At 43.7% G+C, this 18,267-nt stretch overlaps 1 protein-coding gene across 2 annotated transcripts; it reads left to right on the forward strand.

Annotated features, from left to right (window-relative positions):
* Positions 1-10,881: 10,881 nt before the first annotated feature.
* On the forward strand, positions 10,882-16,771 carry LOC149311775 (small ribosomal subunit protein mS33-like). 2 transcript variants are annotated; one of them, XM_089526711.1, is made up of 3 exons: positions 10,882-10,975; positions 12,253-12,514; positions 16,618-16,771. In XM_089526711.1, exons 1-3 carry the CDS (start codon positions 10,951-10,953, stop codon positions 16,721-16,723), a joined length of 393 nt encoding a protein of 130 aa, XP_089382837.1. In that variant the 5' UTR covers positions 10,882-10,950; the 3' UTR covers positions 16,724-16,771. The 2 variants fall into 2 exon arrangements, with proteins under 2 accessions (XP_089382837.1, XP_089382836.1); XM_089526710.1 differs by having other exon boundaries at positions 10,919-11,011.
* The last annotated feature ends 1,496 nt before the right edge of the window (positions 16,772-18,267 follow it).

Genomic DNA, 18,267 nt, shown 5'->3' on the forward strand with positions numbered 1-18,267 from the left:
TACATACATTTGGCTGTAAAAGCTATTTTTCTTTATCTTTGTCAGTGAATGAAGGCAAACCTAAGCCAGAGAATACAGGGCACTCACCTTTCCCTCCACCTGCTGCTTTGTGAACTCATTCTTAGGATTCCAATGAGTTCTAATTAGCTGATGTTGATGTGTATGTTCACATTACATTCACTGTGCTTCTGAACTTTTCATTGCCTGGTTCTTTAATATACTGAACTGAAAACTGGAGTTGATTTTAGTTTGTTTATCTGGTTGGCTTCATCTATGCACAAGGTTGCTCAGCAGGAATACACTGATCAGATTTTATTGAGTGTAACGTAAGCTCAGAAACATGAGCCAATTCTTCTCCATGTGTAAAAGCCCTACACCTAAATTTTCACAGGTACAGGTTATGACTTACTGAAAATGAACATTAAATTAGTGCATGAAATATGTGGGCAAAACCAAAGGGTGCAAACTGTCCTACTTCACAGGGTTAGGAATGCAGGCATGCTGGCATGTCACAGAAAGAGATGGAAGTTGAAGCCTAGTCGCCATACGCCAGAGGTGGGAATGATGTTGCCTTACAGGATCATTGGACTACAACTCCTAGCATTCTTCACCATTGGCTATACCATAGGGTGCTGGGAGTTCAACAATATTTGGAGGTTTTTTGTGGGTTTTTCAGGCTATGTGGCCATGTTCGAGAAGAGTTTCTTCCTGACATTTCGACAGCATCTGTGGCTGGCATCTTTTTTTGAAGATGCCAGCCACAGATGCTGGTGAAACGACAGGAAGAAACTCATAGAATCATAGAATCATAGAGTTGGAAGAGACCACAAGGGCCATCCAGTCCAACCCCCTGCCATGCAGGAAATCCAAATCAAATCATCCTCAACAGATGGCCATCTAGCCTCTGCTTAAAGACGTCCAAGGAAGGAGACTCCACTACACTCCGGGGGAGTTTGTTCCACTGTCGAACAGCCCTTACTGTCAGGAAGTTCTTCCTAATGTTGAGGTGGAATCTCTTTTCCTGTAGCTTGCATCCATTGTTCCGGGTCCTGTTCTCTGGAGCAGCAGAAAACAAGCTTGCTCCCTCCTCAATATGACATCCTTTCAAATATTTAAACAGGGCTATCATATCACCTCTTAACCTTCTTTTCTCCAGGCTAAACATCCCCAGCTCCCTAAGTCGTTCCTCGTAGGGCAAGGTTTCCAGACCTTTCACCATTTTAGTCGCCCTCCTCTGGACACGCTCCAGTTTCTCAATGTCCTTTTTGAATTGTGGTGCCCAGAACTGGACACAATGTTCCAGGTGGGGCCTGACCAGAGCAGAATACAGTGGCACTATTACTTCTCTTGATCTAGACACTATACTTTTATTGATGCAGCCTAGAATTGCATTGGCCTTGTTAGCTGCCGCATCACACTGTTGACTCATGATCAACTTATGGTCTACTTGGACTCCTAGATCTCTTTCACATGTACTTTCATTCAGCAATGTGTCTCCCATCCTATATCTGTGCATTTCATTTTTCTGCCCTAAGTGCAGTACCTTACATTTCTCTGTGTTGAATTTCTTTTTGTTAACTTTGGCCCAGCTTTCTAGTCTATTCAGATCATTTTGAATGTTGGTCCTGTCCTCTGGAATATTAACTATTCCTCCTAATTTGGTGTCATCTGCAAATTTGATAAGTGTGCTCCCAATTCTGTCATCCAGGTCATTGATAAAGATGTTGAATTACACTGGGCCAAGGAAAAGAGCCCTGTGGGACCCCACTGGTCACTTCCCTCCAGGAGGAAAAAGAGCCATTGTTGAGCACCCTTTGGGTTCGGCCGGTCAACCAATTACAGATCCATTTAACAGTTACTTTGTCTAGCCCACATTTTACAAGCTTGTTTGCAAGAATATCATGGGAAACCTTGTCAAAGGCCTTACTGAAATCAAGATATACTATATCCACAGCATTCCCTTCATCTAACTCTTCTCAAACATGGCCACATAGCCTGAAAAACCCACAAAAACCTATGGATGCTGGCCATGAAAGCCTTCAACTTCACAATATTTGGAGGGCTACACAGGTCCCACCTCTGCCATACAAATACTTTTTACGTCCAATACCACAGGCCTTGAATCAGAGAGAAACTGCCCATAATTAATTTTGCAAGTCAAGATTTGAACCATAGCAAGCATCATTGAATTAATACAGCAGGTTGATAATCTGAAGGTGCCTCAGATTGAAAGTATGAAGCAAAATCCTAACTACCCATTGCCCATTGGGAACATACCTTTTCCAGAGATGATTTGTCGAATCTCTCCCAACTCCAGCTATGCTAGCCAAATGAGAAAATCCAATGCATAGACTAAATTTGACCATACTGTCTGGGGATTTCTTGAATTTCTGTAGTCCCAAAGGGCAGCCTTTCCAGACTGTATTTCTACAAGCCTTCATTTAAATAGTGCTTGAGATGCTTCTTGACTCCACACCTGTTGAATGTGAAACCCAATAAAAAAAGGGAAAGAGGGAGTTATGGCTTGGTGGCCGGTTTGTGTGTTTCATTGAGGCATTTGATTGGTCACAGTGGAAAACAAGATGCTGTGATACTTATTATGCATGTGAACATCTAACTTAGGCTTCTGCCACACTGTAGAATTAATGCAGTTTGACACCACATTATCTGTCATGGCTCCATTCTATGGAATCCTGGGATTTATAGTTTGTTTGTTTTTAGGGGGGTTGCACCAAAGCTCTCAGACAGAGAAGGCTATATATTTCACAACAGATCCCAGAATTCCACAGCATTGAGCCATGTCAGTTAAAGCAGTGTCAAACTGCATTAATTCTGCACAGTAGGTGCAGCCTTTGACTGTTGTATTAAGGCAACATCTGTTGCTCATGATTTAAATAATCACTATATTTATAATTTTACTCCCAGGCACCAAACTAACATGGCTAGTTTCGGATAATATGAAGCTTGACATGGGATGAGGTGGATGTGTGCCAATAATTGTTCTGCTTAGGCAGCAAAGTATCTTTGAGTGCAGGGCCGGCTCATCCATATAGACGAACTAGGCAGCCGCCTAGGGTGGCAAAATTTAGGTGTGGCTTGGCGGCTTTTTTTGTATAATATTTTGGCTTTTTGACTAATTCACAATACTATGACGAGAGATTTGAACTTAAATTTTATGTCATGTTTAGCTTTAACAAACAAAACAGTGGAAATCAAGGGGTGAAAATAATTATGACGGGTGACAGGGGATACCAAAATATTTCTCGCCTAGGGTGGCCAAATACCTAGAGCCGGCCCTGTTTGAGTGGCCTGTGAAATAGTCTTTTACAGACAACGATCACATGCATTTAATATTAGAACAATTAGAGCCTGAAAAAAATTATTTAATGGCTGTGGGAGTTGAAAAACTGTAATCCAAAAAAAGTCATTTTTCCAACCTCTGTGCCAAATCCACAAAGTAGTAGCTTTATACTGGAGTGGGAATGTTGCCTTTTGTGCACCACATGTAGCCCTTCAGGATCCAATGAAACCCTCAAAACGCACACCCACATCTCCACCAATTCCCTGAAAAATCCCAAATTCCCCCTCCCCCAAATCCTGAAGAAAAAGCTCTGACTGTTTTGCTATTTAAAGGGGGGGGGAGCCTCAAATATCCCCCAGAACAGGCAGGTTATGAGTGGAATGTCACTTCCAGTACTGGGAAACAATGGCATGGTACAGAGCGCCCGGCTGGGAGCTGCCTCTTGTTGCTGTATAGCTGTGCCACAGCAACTAAATTGCGCAGTGCTGCTACATGAAAAAAAGGACTGCTAAAAACCGGCTCCTTTTTGTGCCGTCGCACATAGCTTGCAGTGGCGCGAGTGTGTCGCTGATGCGCATCTCCATTTGGATGCCGCGTAGCTGTGACATCATCGCTGCACACACCATCTATTCAGCACCACACAGCAAGGACGCCCTCATCACGTGCGAGGGGCAAGGGGCATGTGGGCATGGCGCCCCTTGCAAGTGATGAGGGCGTCCTTTGGAGCCGGTATGTACTGGGCCAATATGACTTCAGCCTGCCAAGATTCAGGAACAGGTGAAAGTAGCCCTCTTGAGTGTGGTCACCTGTGCTTTACCCAGATTCATCTGTGAAGCAATGAGTTTTCCATTTCCTCACCTATGTGAGGAAGCAGACATGAGTGCAAATAGGCAATACACCATTTATGGCTTTATAAATTATACAGGGTGGCCTCTGTTCTACTGAAAATAAACAAGCATCTTGTGCAAATAACCTTAGCTCTTGGTTTACTGGTACAGCTTTACAAGCCAGGCTGGGATATCACCTCATAGTTGGCTTTCTTTGTGAACAACTGCTGCCTAATAACATCCAAAGTAATAAATAATGCCATTAACACCAAATGTACCCGAGTGACACAAGGAGCTTTTATTGTTATTATTTTCAATCACACATCATAAAGTTTTTGGGCTGTATTTTGCTTTCATCTGTTTAGAAAGCAAAAAGATGGCTGGTGATTCTTCAATTTTTTTGGAAAACTGGAAGTTTGGGGGATGTTTGGGATTGTTAACATCAGTCTAGGCTCTGTTAATATATCCTGCACCCCTCGTGCTGGAAATGGGGTTCTCATAATTAGTATCTAGCATCAGGCATGATTTTTGAGAGATCATGATGACTTTTGGAAACTAGGTAGTTACACATGCAAGGGGTCACATTGACCTAAGGACGTGCGGGAGATCTAGTTACTACTAAAAGAAACAATGGAAACATTTGCTGATCTGCTCCATCCCACTCCCCAGACTCTTTGCATTTCCACTCACAATGGGGACTAAAGGGATGAACAGACCACCCCTTTCAGTGCCAGACTAAGGCCACAGCAACTACATGCCGCAGCCCTGATCTGGCCTTTCCGCAGCACAAAAAGGAGCTGCAAAAAGCAGTTCCTTTTTGCACTGCAGAAAGGGTGCCATAGCTTCCAGCACCGCAGCTTTTTGGCATTCCTTTAGCACTGCATCACCTGGACACAGTGCCAGAGGAGCATCATGGCACCACTCACCATGTGGTGCGGTGCGCAGCATCACGCTGGCATGGGGACAGAGTCAGGGCATGCATTGTGAGGATGCCACACCTCCACTCCTTGCCGATGCCGGCCTTTATGGCCGGTCTTTCGAGGCTATTCGTGAGTACTGTCATAAAACAGTTAAAGACAACACTGTCTACCTCACCCCAGGCTGTATTCCTATTCACCCTTCCTTTCTGACTATCCAGGGATTGTTGCCAAGCAGTGTTTTATTACTCCGGAGCTAAGGCTGTCATCTGTTCCAGATTCCTTTTGTCAATTCAATGAGAAAACCATAAAGCCTCTGTTATACCCTGTGGGAACATCAAACAACCCTCAAGGGCAGGAGTAGGCAACCTTTTTGAGCCGGGGGCCGGGTTGCTGTCCCTCAGACAACTGGAGGGCCGAAGCCAAAAAATAAATAATTAAATAAGTTTTTTTTAAAAATTAATTAAATAAATAAACCGGTACAAATGTAGGACAAAATTTTCAAATGGAGGACACGTTTTTTAAAAAATGGAGGACACGCAAAAAAATTTGCTGGTTTTTTAAAAAATGTTAATATAAATGCATGTTTCAGAGGCTTCTATAGACAATTGCCCCCCTTGCCCGCCGCTTGCCCCCCCTTGCCCACCTCCTCCTGATAGGCCAAAGGCCCCATACCCCTCACGCGAGAGGCCAAAGGCTCCGGCGGCAATCGGTGGCAGGACCGGGCTGGGGCTGGTCCCAAGGCCTTGCCGGGCCGCATCCGGCCCGCGGGCCGCAGGTTGCCTACCCCTGCTCAAGGGTATGAAATAGGATATAGGTATCAGCCCCAGCTCTAGCCCTGTGTGTGTACAGAGGATCCCTCTCACTCTCTGTGTCACCCTCAGACACTGTCTGATCCACTCTCTGGACCTATCTTCAGGACTGGTAATTATCAATTCTCTATTTCCCGATTTCTCACTATCCAACCTCACATGCCTTTCTTCCTGCTGGCTTTGTATGGGCTGCTATAATTCAAAAATTATTTGAAGCAAAACAACATACACAAGTCAATTGTGGCTCTCTACATGTTCTTGGACTGCAGTTGCCATGAACCCTAGGCAGTATGACCAATGATTATGGGAACTGTAACAAAATTGTAACAAAACATTTGGAGGAAGACACTTAACCCCTGATTTAAGGGAGTAGACAACCTACTGCTCCTCAGATGTTTTGGGCTACATGTCCCATTGTCCCTATCTGGAGTATATGGATATTGTAGTCCAAAACATCTGGAGGGTCATATGGTCAAGGTAATGGGAGATGCAAGTGGTGCTACCAAATAAATTATTCAGATCAGAACCCATTCACCAAAAGTGATGTAGAGATATTTTTGGTTGGAGCCCATTGACACCACAAAACCATAGTGCTATGACTTGACTTTAACAGTCATGGGTCTATCCTATAGAAACCCAGGACTGGCAGTTTAGGAAGCAGAATTTAAAATACTTAGCCAGACCACTCTCGTGCCTCATCAAACTACAAAACTCAGGATTCTATAGAAAGGAAACATGGGAGTTACAGTGGAATTATAATGCTATAATTATGCAGTGTGAATGGGCCCTCTGTGATGTCAAATGGTAAGAGTTAGAGCAGGGCTGCACAACATGTGGCCCGGGGGCCAGATGCAACCCGACAAAGGATTTATGGTGGCCCAGGGCCCCATTGTCAAGAGGAGGGGATATCCTAGCTCCCAGAATCCTCGCCCGATCGCACGGGGCTTTGGAGGATGGGAGCAATAGACTCTTCCCCCAGAGTTTGCCTCTACTTCCCAGGGGAGCTTTTGCTGGGGCAGGCTTACAGCTCCTCTCGCCCCATTGGCCAGGTAGGCCCAGACGGAGAAGCTTTTTGCAGGCAAGCAGCAGAGACAGCCGGCAGGGCAGAGAGAGAGAGCAGACAGCAAGAGAGCTAGAGATCACCGAGAGAGCCTTGGTCCCTTCTGCTGGTGAGTGAGGGGGAGGACAGGAGAAAGAGAGGATGCCCGGCCACCGCATTGTCCTCCTCCTCCTCCTCTGCCGAGTCGTTTGCTTTTCAGCAGCCTTGGGGTTTTGCCTTTGAGTGGCAAGACTGCCCGCCTGGCAAAACCCTCATGCTGCTCAAAACTGAATAAGTTGGCAGAGGAGGAGGAGGACAAAATGGTGGTCAGCCATCCTCCTCTCTTTTCCCCATCCCCTCTCCTCCTCCTCACAAGGCTGCCCACCCAGTAATGGGGGAAAGAGACAAAAGAGGATGGGGAAAGAGACAAGGATGGCTGCTCACCGTGTTGTCTTTCTCCTCCTCTGCCGAGTCATTCACCTTCAAGCAGCAAGGCTGCCCACCTTGCAAAACCACCAGGCTGCTCAAAGGTGAATGACTCAGCAGAAGTACAGCGCGGTGGGTAGGCGTCCTTGTATCTTTCCCCCATCCTCCTCCTCCTGGTCCTCTGGAAGGAAGGAAGGAAGGAAGGAAGGAAGGAAGGAAGGACGGGAGGGAGGGAGGGAGGGAGGGAGGGAGGGAGGGAAGAATCAAGGTAGCGAAGAAGTGGAGAAGGAAAGAAAGAAGGGAGCGAGGGAAGGCGGGAGGGAGGAAGCAGGGAAAGGAAGAAAGGAGGATGGAGGAAAGAAAGAAGAAAGGAAATGAAGGAAGAAAGGACGGAAAGGTGGGAGGGAGGGAGGGAGGGAAAGAGAGAAAGAAAGAAGGAAGGAAGGAAATAATAAAGGAAGGAAAGGAGATAGGGAGGAAGTAAAAAAAGAAAGAGAGGGAGGGAGGGAGGGGATGCCTTGCCCCCTGGTAAGGTGACTAGACTTTCCCTCCTTTTCCCAGACATGTCCCCCATCTTAGCCTTCCTGTCCAGGAGGAGGGATTCCACAATGTCCTCTATTTTGAGCATGGCTAAGAAATATGGATTTGCATTTTGCTCCAGCTTTTATTTGCTCATTCCCATTTTTTTAATGTCCTACATTTCACCTAAAACTGTTGGCGGCCTGAACAACCTTAGCCGATCTTAATTTCAGTCCCTACCTCCAAGTTGGGCACCCCTGAGTTAAAGACTGAGTGGGTGAGCCTAAACCTGCCACTCACAGCTGTTTTACACACACATCCCCAATTTATTATAAACAAGTTGGAAATCTGCATAAATTCCTTCCTCCACAAAGCCACCCTTGGGTGGTCTAAAAATGGACATGTCCTCTGATGTCAACAACTATGCCATATGATTTTGACCCTCCATGTGCAAATTCCTCTGGAAAAAAAGTTTATATTATAATTTATCATAGGAATTTTAATTTAAATTCCACCCTTCAAATAGATCCCCTGGGAGCTGAAGAATTAGTAGAACAAAAGTACAACAATATGGCTGTTTTAAAACCTTAAAACATATAAAAACATGCTTCAGATTAAAAGCTACAGGGTGCAAATGTAAAAGAACAAGGAAGAAAGCTTGCAGTGATTAAACAATTTAGGTTTGGGATTTTTTTTAAATGGACTTTGCAAAGTAAGATTGTTTGAGTGTTCACAGAAAAACTAATATAGCAGGTTAAAATGTGTAAGGGAAAGATGGACATCGACTCTTTTAACACAGTGTGATACAGCTTTACTTTCTACTCAAGAACCAAACGTCATCCAGGCAAACAGCCCCCAAGAATTCATGTGATAAAAACCTTCTGTATAAATATAAGCCACACATTACATTCACTACTCTCATTCATCTAACCTTTCTATGAACTAAGTAGAAACTTCCCCCCAAAGAGAAGTCTAGTATTTCTTTTGTGTGTGTTTCAATGTCCTAATCTCATCATGTAGAGCCAATGTGATATAGTTGGTGGTTTGAGCATTGGTCTATGACTGAAGACCAAGATCCGATTCCCTGCTCATGGAAACCCACTGAGTGACTGCCAATAAATCTTCTTCTCTTATGTATGTGTTTCTTTTGGTGTTGTACATAAAGAAAACAAAATGACCACGGAAGACCAAGATAAATTCAAATTAGATGATGAAGAAATTGAAATAGTTAAGGATTTCTCGTACCTGGGATCAAACATTGTTCAGAACGGAGACTGCAGTCAAGAGATAAATATAGGAGTGGGAAGAGCTGTCATGAAAGAGCTAGAGAAGACTAAAGATATACAACTGAGCACTAAAGTTAGAATCGTCCAAGCCATGATATTCCTAATCACTATGTATGGATGCGAGACCTGGAGAGTGAACAAAGCGTATAGGAAGAAAATTAATTTGAGATGTGGTGCTGGAGAAGAGTGCTGAGGAGGATATGGTAGATAGCCAAAAAGACAAACAAATGGGTCCTTAAGTAGATCAAGCCAGAAATACCCATAGAAGCCAAGATGGTAAAACTGAGGTTGCCGTACTTTGGCCACATCATGGAAAGGCATAGATAATGCTGGGAAAGGTTGAAGGCAGAAGAAAGAGAGGAAGACCACACACCAGATGGCTGGACTCACTTAAGGAGGACACAGCCATGAGTCTGCAGGACGTAAGCAGAGCAGTGGAGGACAGGGAGACTTGGAGGTGTCTCATCCATAGAGTCGATAAGGAACGTCTCATCTGTGGGGTTGCCATGAGTCAAGGCCGACACGAGGGCAGCTAACAACAACAAAAATCTAAAACGTTAAAACAAATTAAATAATTGTTGTATGTTGTGTGCCTTCATTTCCAACAATTCTAACTTCGGTGCTCAGTTGTACACATCTTTACTCTTTAGGATCTTCTCTAGCTCTTTCCTGGCTGCCCTTCCCATTCTTTGTCTTCTTCTTATGTCCTGACTGCAGGCCCCGTTCTGGGCAATGTTTCATCTCAGGGATGAGAAGTCTGTAACTATTTCAATTTCCTCATCCTCTAATGTATTTATTTACTTATTTATTAGAGTACTTATACCCCACCCTTCAGCCCTAAAGGCTATCAGAGCGGCTTACAATTATTATTTTTAATTTGAATTTGTATAGGTCTCCCCTGCTCATCATAGCTGCATCCACACTGGAGAAATAACTTGGTTTGGCACCGCTTTAACTCTTTCTGACTCAAGGCTATGGAATTCTGGGAGTTGAACTCCAACTCCCAGAATTACATAGCCAGAAAGAGTTAAAGCATGCCAAACCGGGTTATTTCTCCAGTGTGGATGCAGCCTATGTTTGTTTTCTTTACGTTCAGCAATGAACCTGCCTTTGCACTTTCTTTCTTGACCTTCCTTAGTTAATTGTTCCAGGTCCATGATGTTTTCCACTAGTATTACTGTGTCATCCACACATCTCAGGTTGCTGATGTTCCTTCCTCCCATCTTCCTTCTTCTAAGGCTGCATCTGCAGAAATAATCCAGTTTGACGCCGCTTTAACTGCCATGGTTCAGTGCTATGGAATTCTGGGAACTGCAGTTAGCTGTGGCCACAGTGCTCCCTGGCAAAGGAGGCTGAATGTCTCACAAAACTACAAGTTCCATAGTTCTGAGCCAGGGCAGCTGAAGTGGTGTCAACCTGGATTGTTTCTTCAGTGTGGATGCAGCTTCAGTCTAACCCTGTGTTTTACATGTATCCTTTCCCATATGTATCCTTTTTTAAATGATTGTAAACCGCCTTGCACCCAATTTTGGAAGAAAGCCGGGATACAAATCAACGTGGATACAGCTCAGGTTTGTACAGTTAGTGTTCCCCGATTGCAAAGCAAACCCACAGCCAGGTCCTATGCTATGTTAGGAGTGCGCATGCGTGGCCTCAGATCTAGGACCAACTCTCAGCCAGCCCAGAAGCTCTGGCAGCAAAGGCCTCTTTTCCGTACGGTGACGTCACGCCCAGCATGGTTCAAGATGGCGGCCCCCAGTGGCGCTCAGGCGGCTGCGCAGAGCTCCTTCCACCCGCTATTTCCGCTTCTCGAGTTTACCCGGATGTTTAGGAGGAAGCACACTTCCTGTAAGTGGAGGCATGCAAGGGTCCAAGGGAAGAAAGGTGAGGGTGAGAGGGACGCCGTTTTGTAAAGGCAGTCTGTTCTTTTTTGCTGCATCTAATGATCCGGTTTGAGCCCGCTTTAGCTGCCGTGGCTTAATGCTGTGGAATTCTGGGAACTGTAGTTGGTTGTGGCACCAGAGCGGACACCACTTTAACTGCCATGGCTTCGCGCTATGGAATTCTGGGATCTGTAGTTTTGGGAGATATTTAGCCCTCGCTAAAGGTGGAGAGCTCTGGGGGGCCAGCAAACTACAAATCCCAGGATTCCATAGCACTGAGCCAGGGCAGTCAAAGCGGTCTCAAACTGGATTATTTTTGCAGTGTGGTTCGGACCATAGTTGCCAATGCTAGGCTGCGACCATAATAAATACTTATCTATCTATAGCTGCTCAAGAGGAGAGAGGCTGTTATGGTTATTTATTTATAAAACCTAAAAACTGTTCCATAGAAAAGATTTTGGAGCGTGAAAACATTTTCATTTTAGAGGATGTGAACGTCCTGCATGATTTCGCAGTTTTTATAAACGTTTAACTTCTGGATGCATGGATTAAATTAAAAGTGCATTAGCTGAAAAAAAAGGCTTTAGGGCAGTGTACAATACTTTGAAACAAACAAATGCAAATATATATATATATATATATATATATATTGTAGCAAGTACAGTAATGAAATAGTTTTTGGAATTGGTCTGTTAGGAAATGTTTGTCTGAAGAGAGATGTTTTCAGTAGACATTCATAGGAGGATACATATCCAGGTGACAAGACGTCCTAACCACAAAGGAGGACAAGGCACCACAAAATGAAGGACGTTCAAGAAAAATATAGAACATTACAAAACAAACAGTCATATAAGTATAAATTCGTGCTTCTTAGTCATGCTCAAAACAGAGGACATTTTGGAATTCTTCCTGGACAGACAGCTGAAATGTAGGACACATCCTGGAAAAGGAAGGTGCCTGGTAACTTTGCGTTATGTCCTCTATTGGAGGGACATTGCACATGATGGGAACCAGTATAGTCAAGGCCTTGCTTCTGATGGACCCCATGTAGATTTTCCATACTCATGTGGAAATACTAGGAGTACTTTACAGAAGACCTCAGGCAGGATGGTGTGGAGAAAGCATGTCCTCAGATGTACTTGACCTGTTTTTTATAGCTTTGAACAAAATCCTTCAAGTTAGCTTTGTTGAACTGGATATAAATCTAAGAAATAAAGTGGTATCTTCTCCTGTTTGTTTTAGTAAGGAGGTGTGCATATGTCCACAAACTCAGTTTGTGCTTGGAGATGTCATCCTCCCTTTCCAACTATGCCTTGCGGATGGCCCGTCTGAGTGCCCGGATATTTGGAGAAGTTGCTCGCCCAACTGATTCATCATCAATGAAAGTAGTTAAACTGATGAGTGAACAACCCTACGCAAAACGGAAGGAGGTTTACGATTGGTACCCTCCCCACAACACTTACCATGGTCTTATGAAGAAACTTCGTTTCTATGGGCTCTACAGGTAAGCTAGGCACACACTATGAGTGTAATGAAGCTGTGGACTGAAAGAAGATGGATCCTTGTGTTTTTCTGTTAGGTCTGGTAGGATGAGTCTGCTTTGCTGCAGGAAGATGAGAAGGAACCATAGCTGAATGCAGGAGGTCCCACAATCAAGCTTTTTTATTATTATTAAAGCTGGGGTAGGCAGTCATTCCATGTAATCATCCTGGCCACATGGCCACAGAGTCATCTTTGACAATGCTGGGTCTGATGGGTACCACCCCCTACAGTTGGGCATGACTTGACAACCTTGTCAAAGGAGAAACCTTTATCTTTACTTTTAGGTAACCTGTGGCCCGACCGCAGCATGCAGCCCTGGCCTAAAGTCTCAAGTTCTGTACTAGTGATTAGCTCAGCCATCTGGCAAGAGAGATGTGTCCTTTGCCTTTCAGCTGGCTGTATGGGGAGGGAAGAAGGGGTTTGGCAGAGAAAATGGAGAGCCTCACCCACTGTTGCCTTTAGCACCTAGACTAGATCAAGGGAAGGAATAGTGCCACTGTGTTCTACTTTGGTCAGGCCTCACCTAGAATACTGTGTCCAGTTCTGGGCGGCACAGTTTAAAAAGGATGTTGACAAGCTGGAGTGCCCAAAGGAGGGCGATCAAAATGGTGAAGGGTCTGTAAAACCGTGCCCCATGATGAGAGACTTAGGGAGCTGGGTATGTTCAGCCTGGGGAGGAGAAGGTTAAGAAGTGATAGGACAACCCTGTTTAAATATTTTTAGGGATGTCATATTGAAAAAGGAGCAAGCTTGTTTTCTGCTGCTTCAGAGAATAGGGCCCGGGACAATGGATGCAAGCTATAAGAAGAGATTCCACCTAAATATTATGAAGAACTTCCTGACAGTATGAGCTCTTTGACAGTGGAGCACACTCCCTTGAAGAGTGGTGGGGTCTCCTTTGGAGGTTTTTAAATAGAGGCTGGATTGCCATCTGTCGGGGGTGCTTTGATACCGTGTTCATGCATGACCAGTGGTTGGAATGGATGGCCCATGCGTTCTCTTCCAACTCTATGATTTGATTACTATTCATGCAGGAATGTATCTCTTGATAGGGAGGAGTTTCTTGATCCACAGTTAAAAGAGCTGAGTCCACTGCCTGATCTTGGAAAATTGCCACCAGTCTAAGTAAATGCTTATTGGGCCATATTTTGAAAACACCAAGCTCTGATGTTTTGCTAGTTCATTTTCTCCTTCAGAAGCTTAGACATGGACAAAGGGCTCCTTATCCCTATTGCAGCCCTGTGTGTGTTGTTGGACTGCAGCTCACAGCATTTCTCACTATTGGCTATGCTGGCTAAAATTTATGAAGCTGCAATCTAGCATCTGGAGGGCTGCACTTTGCCTACCCATACCCTCTAGGTTAAATAATGGAGGGTTTCACTTAGGAGTTCTGTCAACGACAGCTCTCTCCCAGAGGCAGAGAAAGGGTTCTCGGTAATTTCAGATCCTGGTTTCTTTACTAACTTTGATTAAAACTAGTGGGATCCCTTTCCAGAAGAAAGGTGGCATATAAATGAAATAAATAAGTAGAACTTAAAGGTGGAGTAGGTGAGAACCAGCATGGTGTAGTGGTTTGAATCTGTGACTTGGACTCTGGAGTTCGGGGCTTGATTCCCACTCAGCCATGGAAACTCACTGGGTGACCTTGGCCAAATCACACACACTCAGCCCCAGAAAACTCTGTGATAGTTTCGCCTTACTGTTGCAATAATTTGGAAATGACTTGAAGGCATACAACAAAAGGGGAAGCATACTGAGGAGGTAATGGGTGTCTCTCTCACACACACAATCACACACGTACACACAGTCTGAAGCTGAAACATCAGATGGAGCTTCTCTGACACTTCAACCAGGAACCTAATTTTACTCCATTTTGCTTGGGAAAGGAACCATGCAATGCTCTTAAAATGGGACTACCAATGGTTGACTCCTTATCTGGGGATTCCTTGCCCCCCCTTCTCTCTGTAAGTGTGTGAGAGTGAGGTAGGGTGGGGGATTGAGAACGCTTATAGCAATAGGGAGAGAGTGAGTCTCAAGTCTTTGTGGTGTAGATTCTAGCCTTCTGCAGGCAGAATGTGGCTCTTATTTCACACTCACCCTGATTTAAATCAACCACATTTCCCCAAACCTAGGCTGGTTTGTATAGCAGGAAACTAAAAGTTCATGTAAGATTTATAGCATACTGCACTAGTATATTACAAACAGGATTTAAAGTTATGGATTCTAACTGTTCTAAGATAGAAACTGACTTCGGAACACTTTTCTTAATAGTAACTGGTCCTTGCTATTTTTAAATCCTGCATAATAGCCATTCAGGTGTTCTCTGTGCTGCTTAGAAGAAAATGTGGCAAAGCTATCCATTTCACAGAGGGGCTTCCCTTTGGCACCAACAGATGTAAATTACATGTTTGGCTGCTGTGAGCTTCTCTTTAGCAGGCTTCTCACTCAGAAAAGCCTGCAAGGGATCACACTGGCTTTTCAGAAATGTATTTGGCTAAAGGCAGTTTATGGGGGTGGAACAAAGTCAAGGCCTGAAAAGTACTTCATGAACATTTTAACAATATTAGCAGCTCAGCAGCCTTAGGCAAATGATATTATCTCACTAATGGACAAGTGGAGCAACTGGGAAAGGTAAATCAACTTTGAGACTCTAATACAGTGCACAGCTCTTTAATCAGAGTTGGCTTTATTAAAAGGCATACTTTGATCTTGTTAGTGTAAGTGAAATGCTTACTGTAGGCAGACAAGATGTGTGAAGGGGCTTCTCCCTAGAGTCTCATTAAGGCCCCTTAGAAATGTTCTCATGATCTCCAGTAGGCTTAATAATATACCGTTGTACGAAGGCTACAGGTTTTAAAAAATACATGGTGGGGCAAAGCATAAAGGGATGTAGTAAGAGGTTAGAAGGACTTTGCAAAACACCCAAAGAAAAATCAGTTACTTTTTTTTCATGGATGGGTATGTACACTCAGGGCCTTTGCTACTGGTAGTCAAATGAAGTTTAATTCAGGGTGAGCAAAGCACATCAGCTTTTCAAAGCTGTTTTTGGGACCCTCCACTGATCCAGAGCCACATACATCAGTGCTACTCAAAGTGGTGGTCCAGGGACCAGTGCTAGTCTATAAGCCACCAGCTACTGGTCCACAGAGGGTTTCCGGGGGCGGGGGGACAACTGTAGTAAAATGGGTACAAATATGATACCAGCAAAAATATTGTTGGTCCCCCATGGACAGCATAACTAACACTGCCCTACTTCACTCCTTTTCAAGCCAAACTAACCAGAAGTACCAATATAGAAATATTGGTTGCACCCCTCCACCTGTTCAACATTTTATAAATGTATTTTTCAGAACTAGAAATTGATCTGGATAGTTTGTTTCCACCCCCACCCCCCAATTTTTATTATTTTGGGTGGACATGGAAGACCACAGGGGCAGAAAACTGGTGTCCAGCCACAATGAAATTGCCCATTCTTACTTTAACTAGGATATGAAGAAGCTGGCTTTACTTGGGAATGGCTTCAATGAATCTTAGGCTGCTGCAAAATGAAGGCAGTTTGACTGCAGTTTATCTGTCATGGTTCCATCCTATGGAATCATGGTATTTGAAGTTTGTCGTGACACTAGAGTTCTCTGACAGAGAAGGCTAAATATCTCACAACACTACACATCCCAGAATTCCATAGCATTGAGCCATGGCAAAGTTAAATCAGTGTCAAACTGCATTCATTCTGCAGCCTTACAATTACTAAATTATGATGGCATAAATAGTTTCAGAGGTAGACCAAGTGGTTTGTGTGTGTAAAGGCTTAGGCTGATAGCCCTGAAGTTAAAGGGTTTCCTGCACCATGGCTAGGAGCACAGCTGTGCCAAACAACTTTAGACATGTAAACACCAGGTTTCTTGGATTATGTAGGAGTTGTAGTCCAAAATATCTCAGGGACACCATGTTGCCATCATCTCCTTTAAGCAGTGCATTGATCCAAGCTGGCAAATGGCATTCAGATTTGAAAAGTGCGCCTTTTCAGTGTATTAACAGGCTCTGCCTCTGTCCTTTTTGTTTTAGAGATGAACACGAAGATTTCAAAGATGAGATGAAACGCCTGAAAAAGCTTCGTGGAAAAGGACCTCCTAAGAAAGGCGAAGGAAAGAGAGCTTTGAAAAAGAAATAGCATCACGGTGTAACTGATACTTTATTTAATAAAATGTCTTGGACTGAATGATAGCTTTTTATTAACTTTTCAATTTGACAAAGAACTTGATATCAAGCTCAAGCCTCCTTTGTGTTATTTCTGTTATAAGTGTAATATGCCCCAAGTTGCAGAGGGCAGAGTTCTCTGGCTGACAATTTTACATACTTTGCAAAACTACAAATCTCAGGGCTCCTTTACACACAAAATCACATCAAAGTTCTATCACTGTGTAGTGTCCTATGCTATGATTCCACTTTAATTGCCATGGCTTCATGTATGGAATGCTGGGGTTTGTAGTGTATGGGGCATTCAAAAAATACCAGAAAACAATAAGGAGACGAGCTCCACCTGCTCAAAGATAGTCAATTTACATTTCAGACTAAAATGCATTGGGCTATTTTAAAAGGAATAAACCATTGAACACCTTAGAGCTTGTCTCATTGTTTTCTGTTAACATGCTTTTCAGTATTCTCTTCAGTATTAAAAATTCCCAGTCAGATTGCACTAGCGCTTCACCAAACTGAAACTGCCAGGATTCCATAGGATGCAACCATGGCAATAAAAAGTGGGATCATAACACAATTGTACAGTATGAAATTCTATAGTGGCAAGATTATCTCTTATCCCTAGTATACCACAAGAACTCAAAAGAGTTGCAATCAGAACAAAGGTTTCTCAGGTCCTCAGTTACATAGGGGCTGTTTGTTTTCACATATTCCAGAGGAAGACAACCTTTTTCTTCCATTCTCTCCTGTTTTTTAGCCTTCCCTACTTCCTGTCAATCTCTTGGTGCCTTCCACAGCTTTCCTTTCATTCCTTTATTCTTTCTTTCTTGTTAGAAAAGCTGCACATCCTTAAAGTAAGAGACATTGGGGCATTTCTGAATGCAGCAGGCATATGAATGACCATCTACAATCATACCTCTACATATGCTACCGACACTAGGGACTTTAATGAACAACCTGTACATTCTGTATCACATTGACTGGAGATTGGCAGATTTCTTCCTTAGATAGATTTACTGTTGTTGTTTTGACTAGAATTTTGAGTTCTACCAAAATATACAGACAGTTTTATGGGTTACGCTTGACCCACTCTTGCAGTAAAAGATACTGGTTTGAAAATGGAGTAGATGCAAAATGGCAGTTCAGTGGTGGAATCAGAAAAAAGGAATGGGATCTCAGGAGTGTGGATCATACTATTGAGCCATATTTAGGCATTATGAGTGCACAGATTAGAGTGTACCTACACAATTCTAGCAATAGTGTCTCTGCAGTCTGGCCAGCCAGAAAAATCAGCAGTAGCAGAACATGCCACAAACCATCCTGGGCATAAAATACTGTTTGAAAACATTGAAATTCTGGACCATGCCAACCACTACCATGTCAGGATGCACAGGGAAACCATTGAAATCCACAAACATCTGGATAATTTCAACCGGAAAGAAGAAACCCTTAAGGTGAACAAAATTTGGCTACCAGTCCTGAGGAATAGCAAAACAAGGGGGCTTTCTACATTGCCAT

The sequence above is a fragment of the Sceloporus occidentalis genome, unplaced genomic scaffold, assembly GCF_023333645.1.
Source record: "Sceloporus occidentalis isolate IW3139 unplaced genomic scaffold, rSceOcc1.0.p SCAF_5, whole genome shotgun sequence".
Classification (NCBI taxonomy): Eukaryota; Metazoa; Chordata; class Lepidosauria; order Squamata; family Phrynosomatidae; genus Sceloporus; species Sceloporus occidentalis.

Coding starts and splice junctions, on each gene's coding strand:
- LOC149311775 (XM_089526710.1), top strand. CDS start 10,951: ATGTTTAGGAGGAAGCACACTTCCTGTAAGTGGAGGCATGCAAGGGTC. Junction 11,012..12,252: donor AAGGGTCCAAGGGAAGAAAG/GTGAGGGTGAGA, acceptor TGTTTGTTTTAG/TAAGGAGGTGTGCATATGTC. Junction 12,515..16,617: donor CGTTTCTATGGGCTCTACAG/GTAAGCTAGGCA, acceptor TTTTTGTTTTAG/AGATGAACACGAAGATTTCA.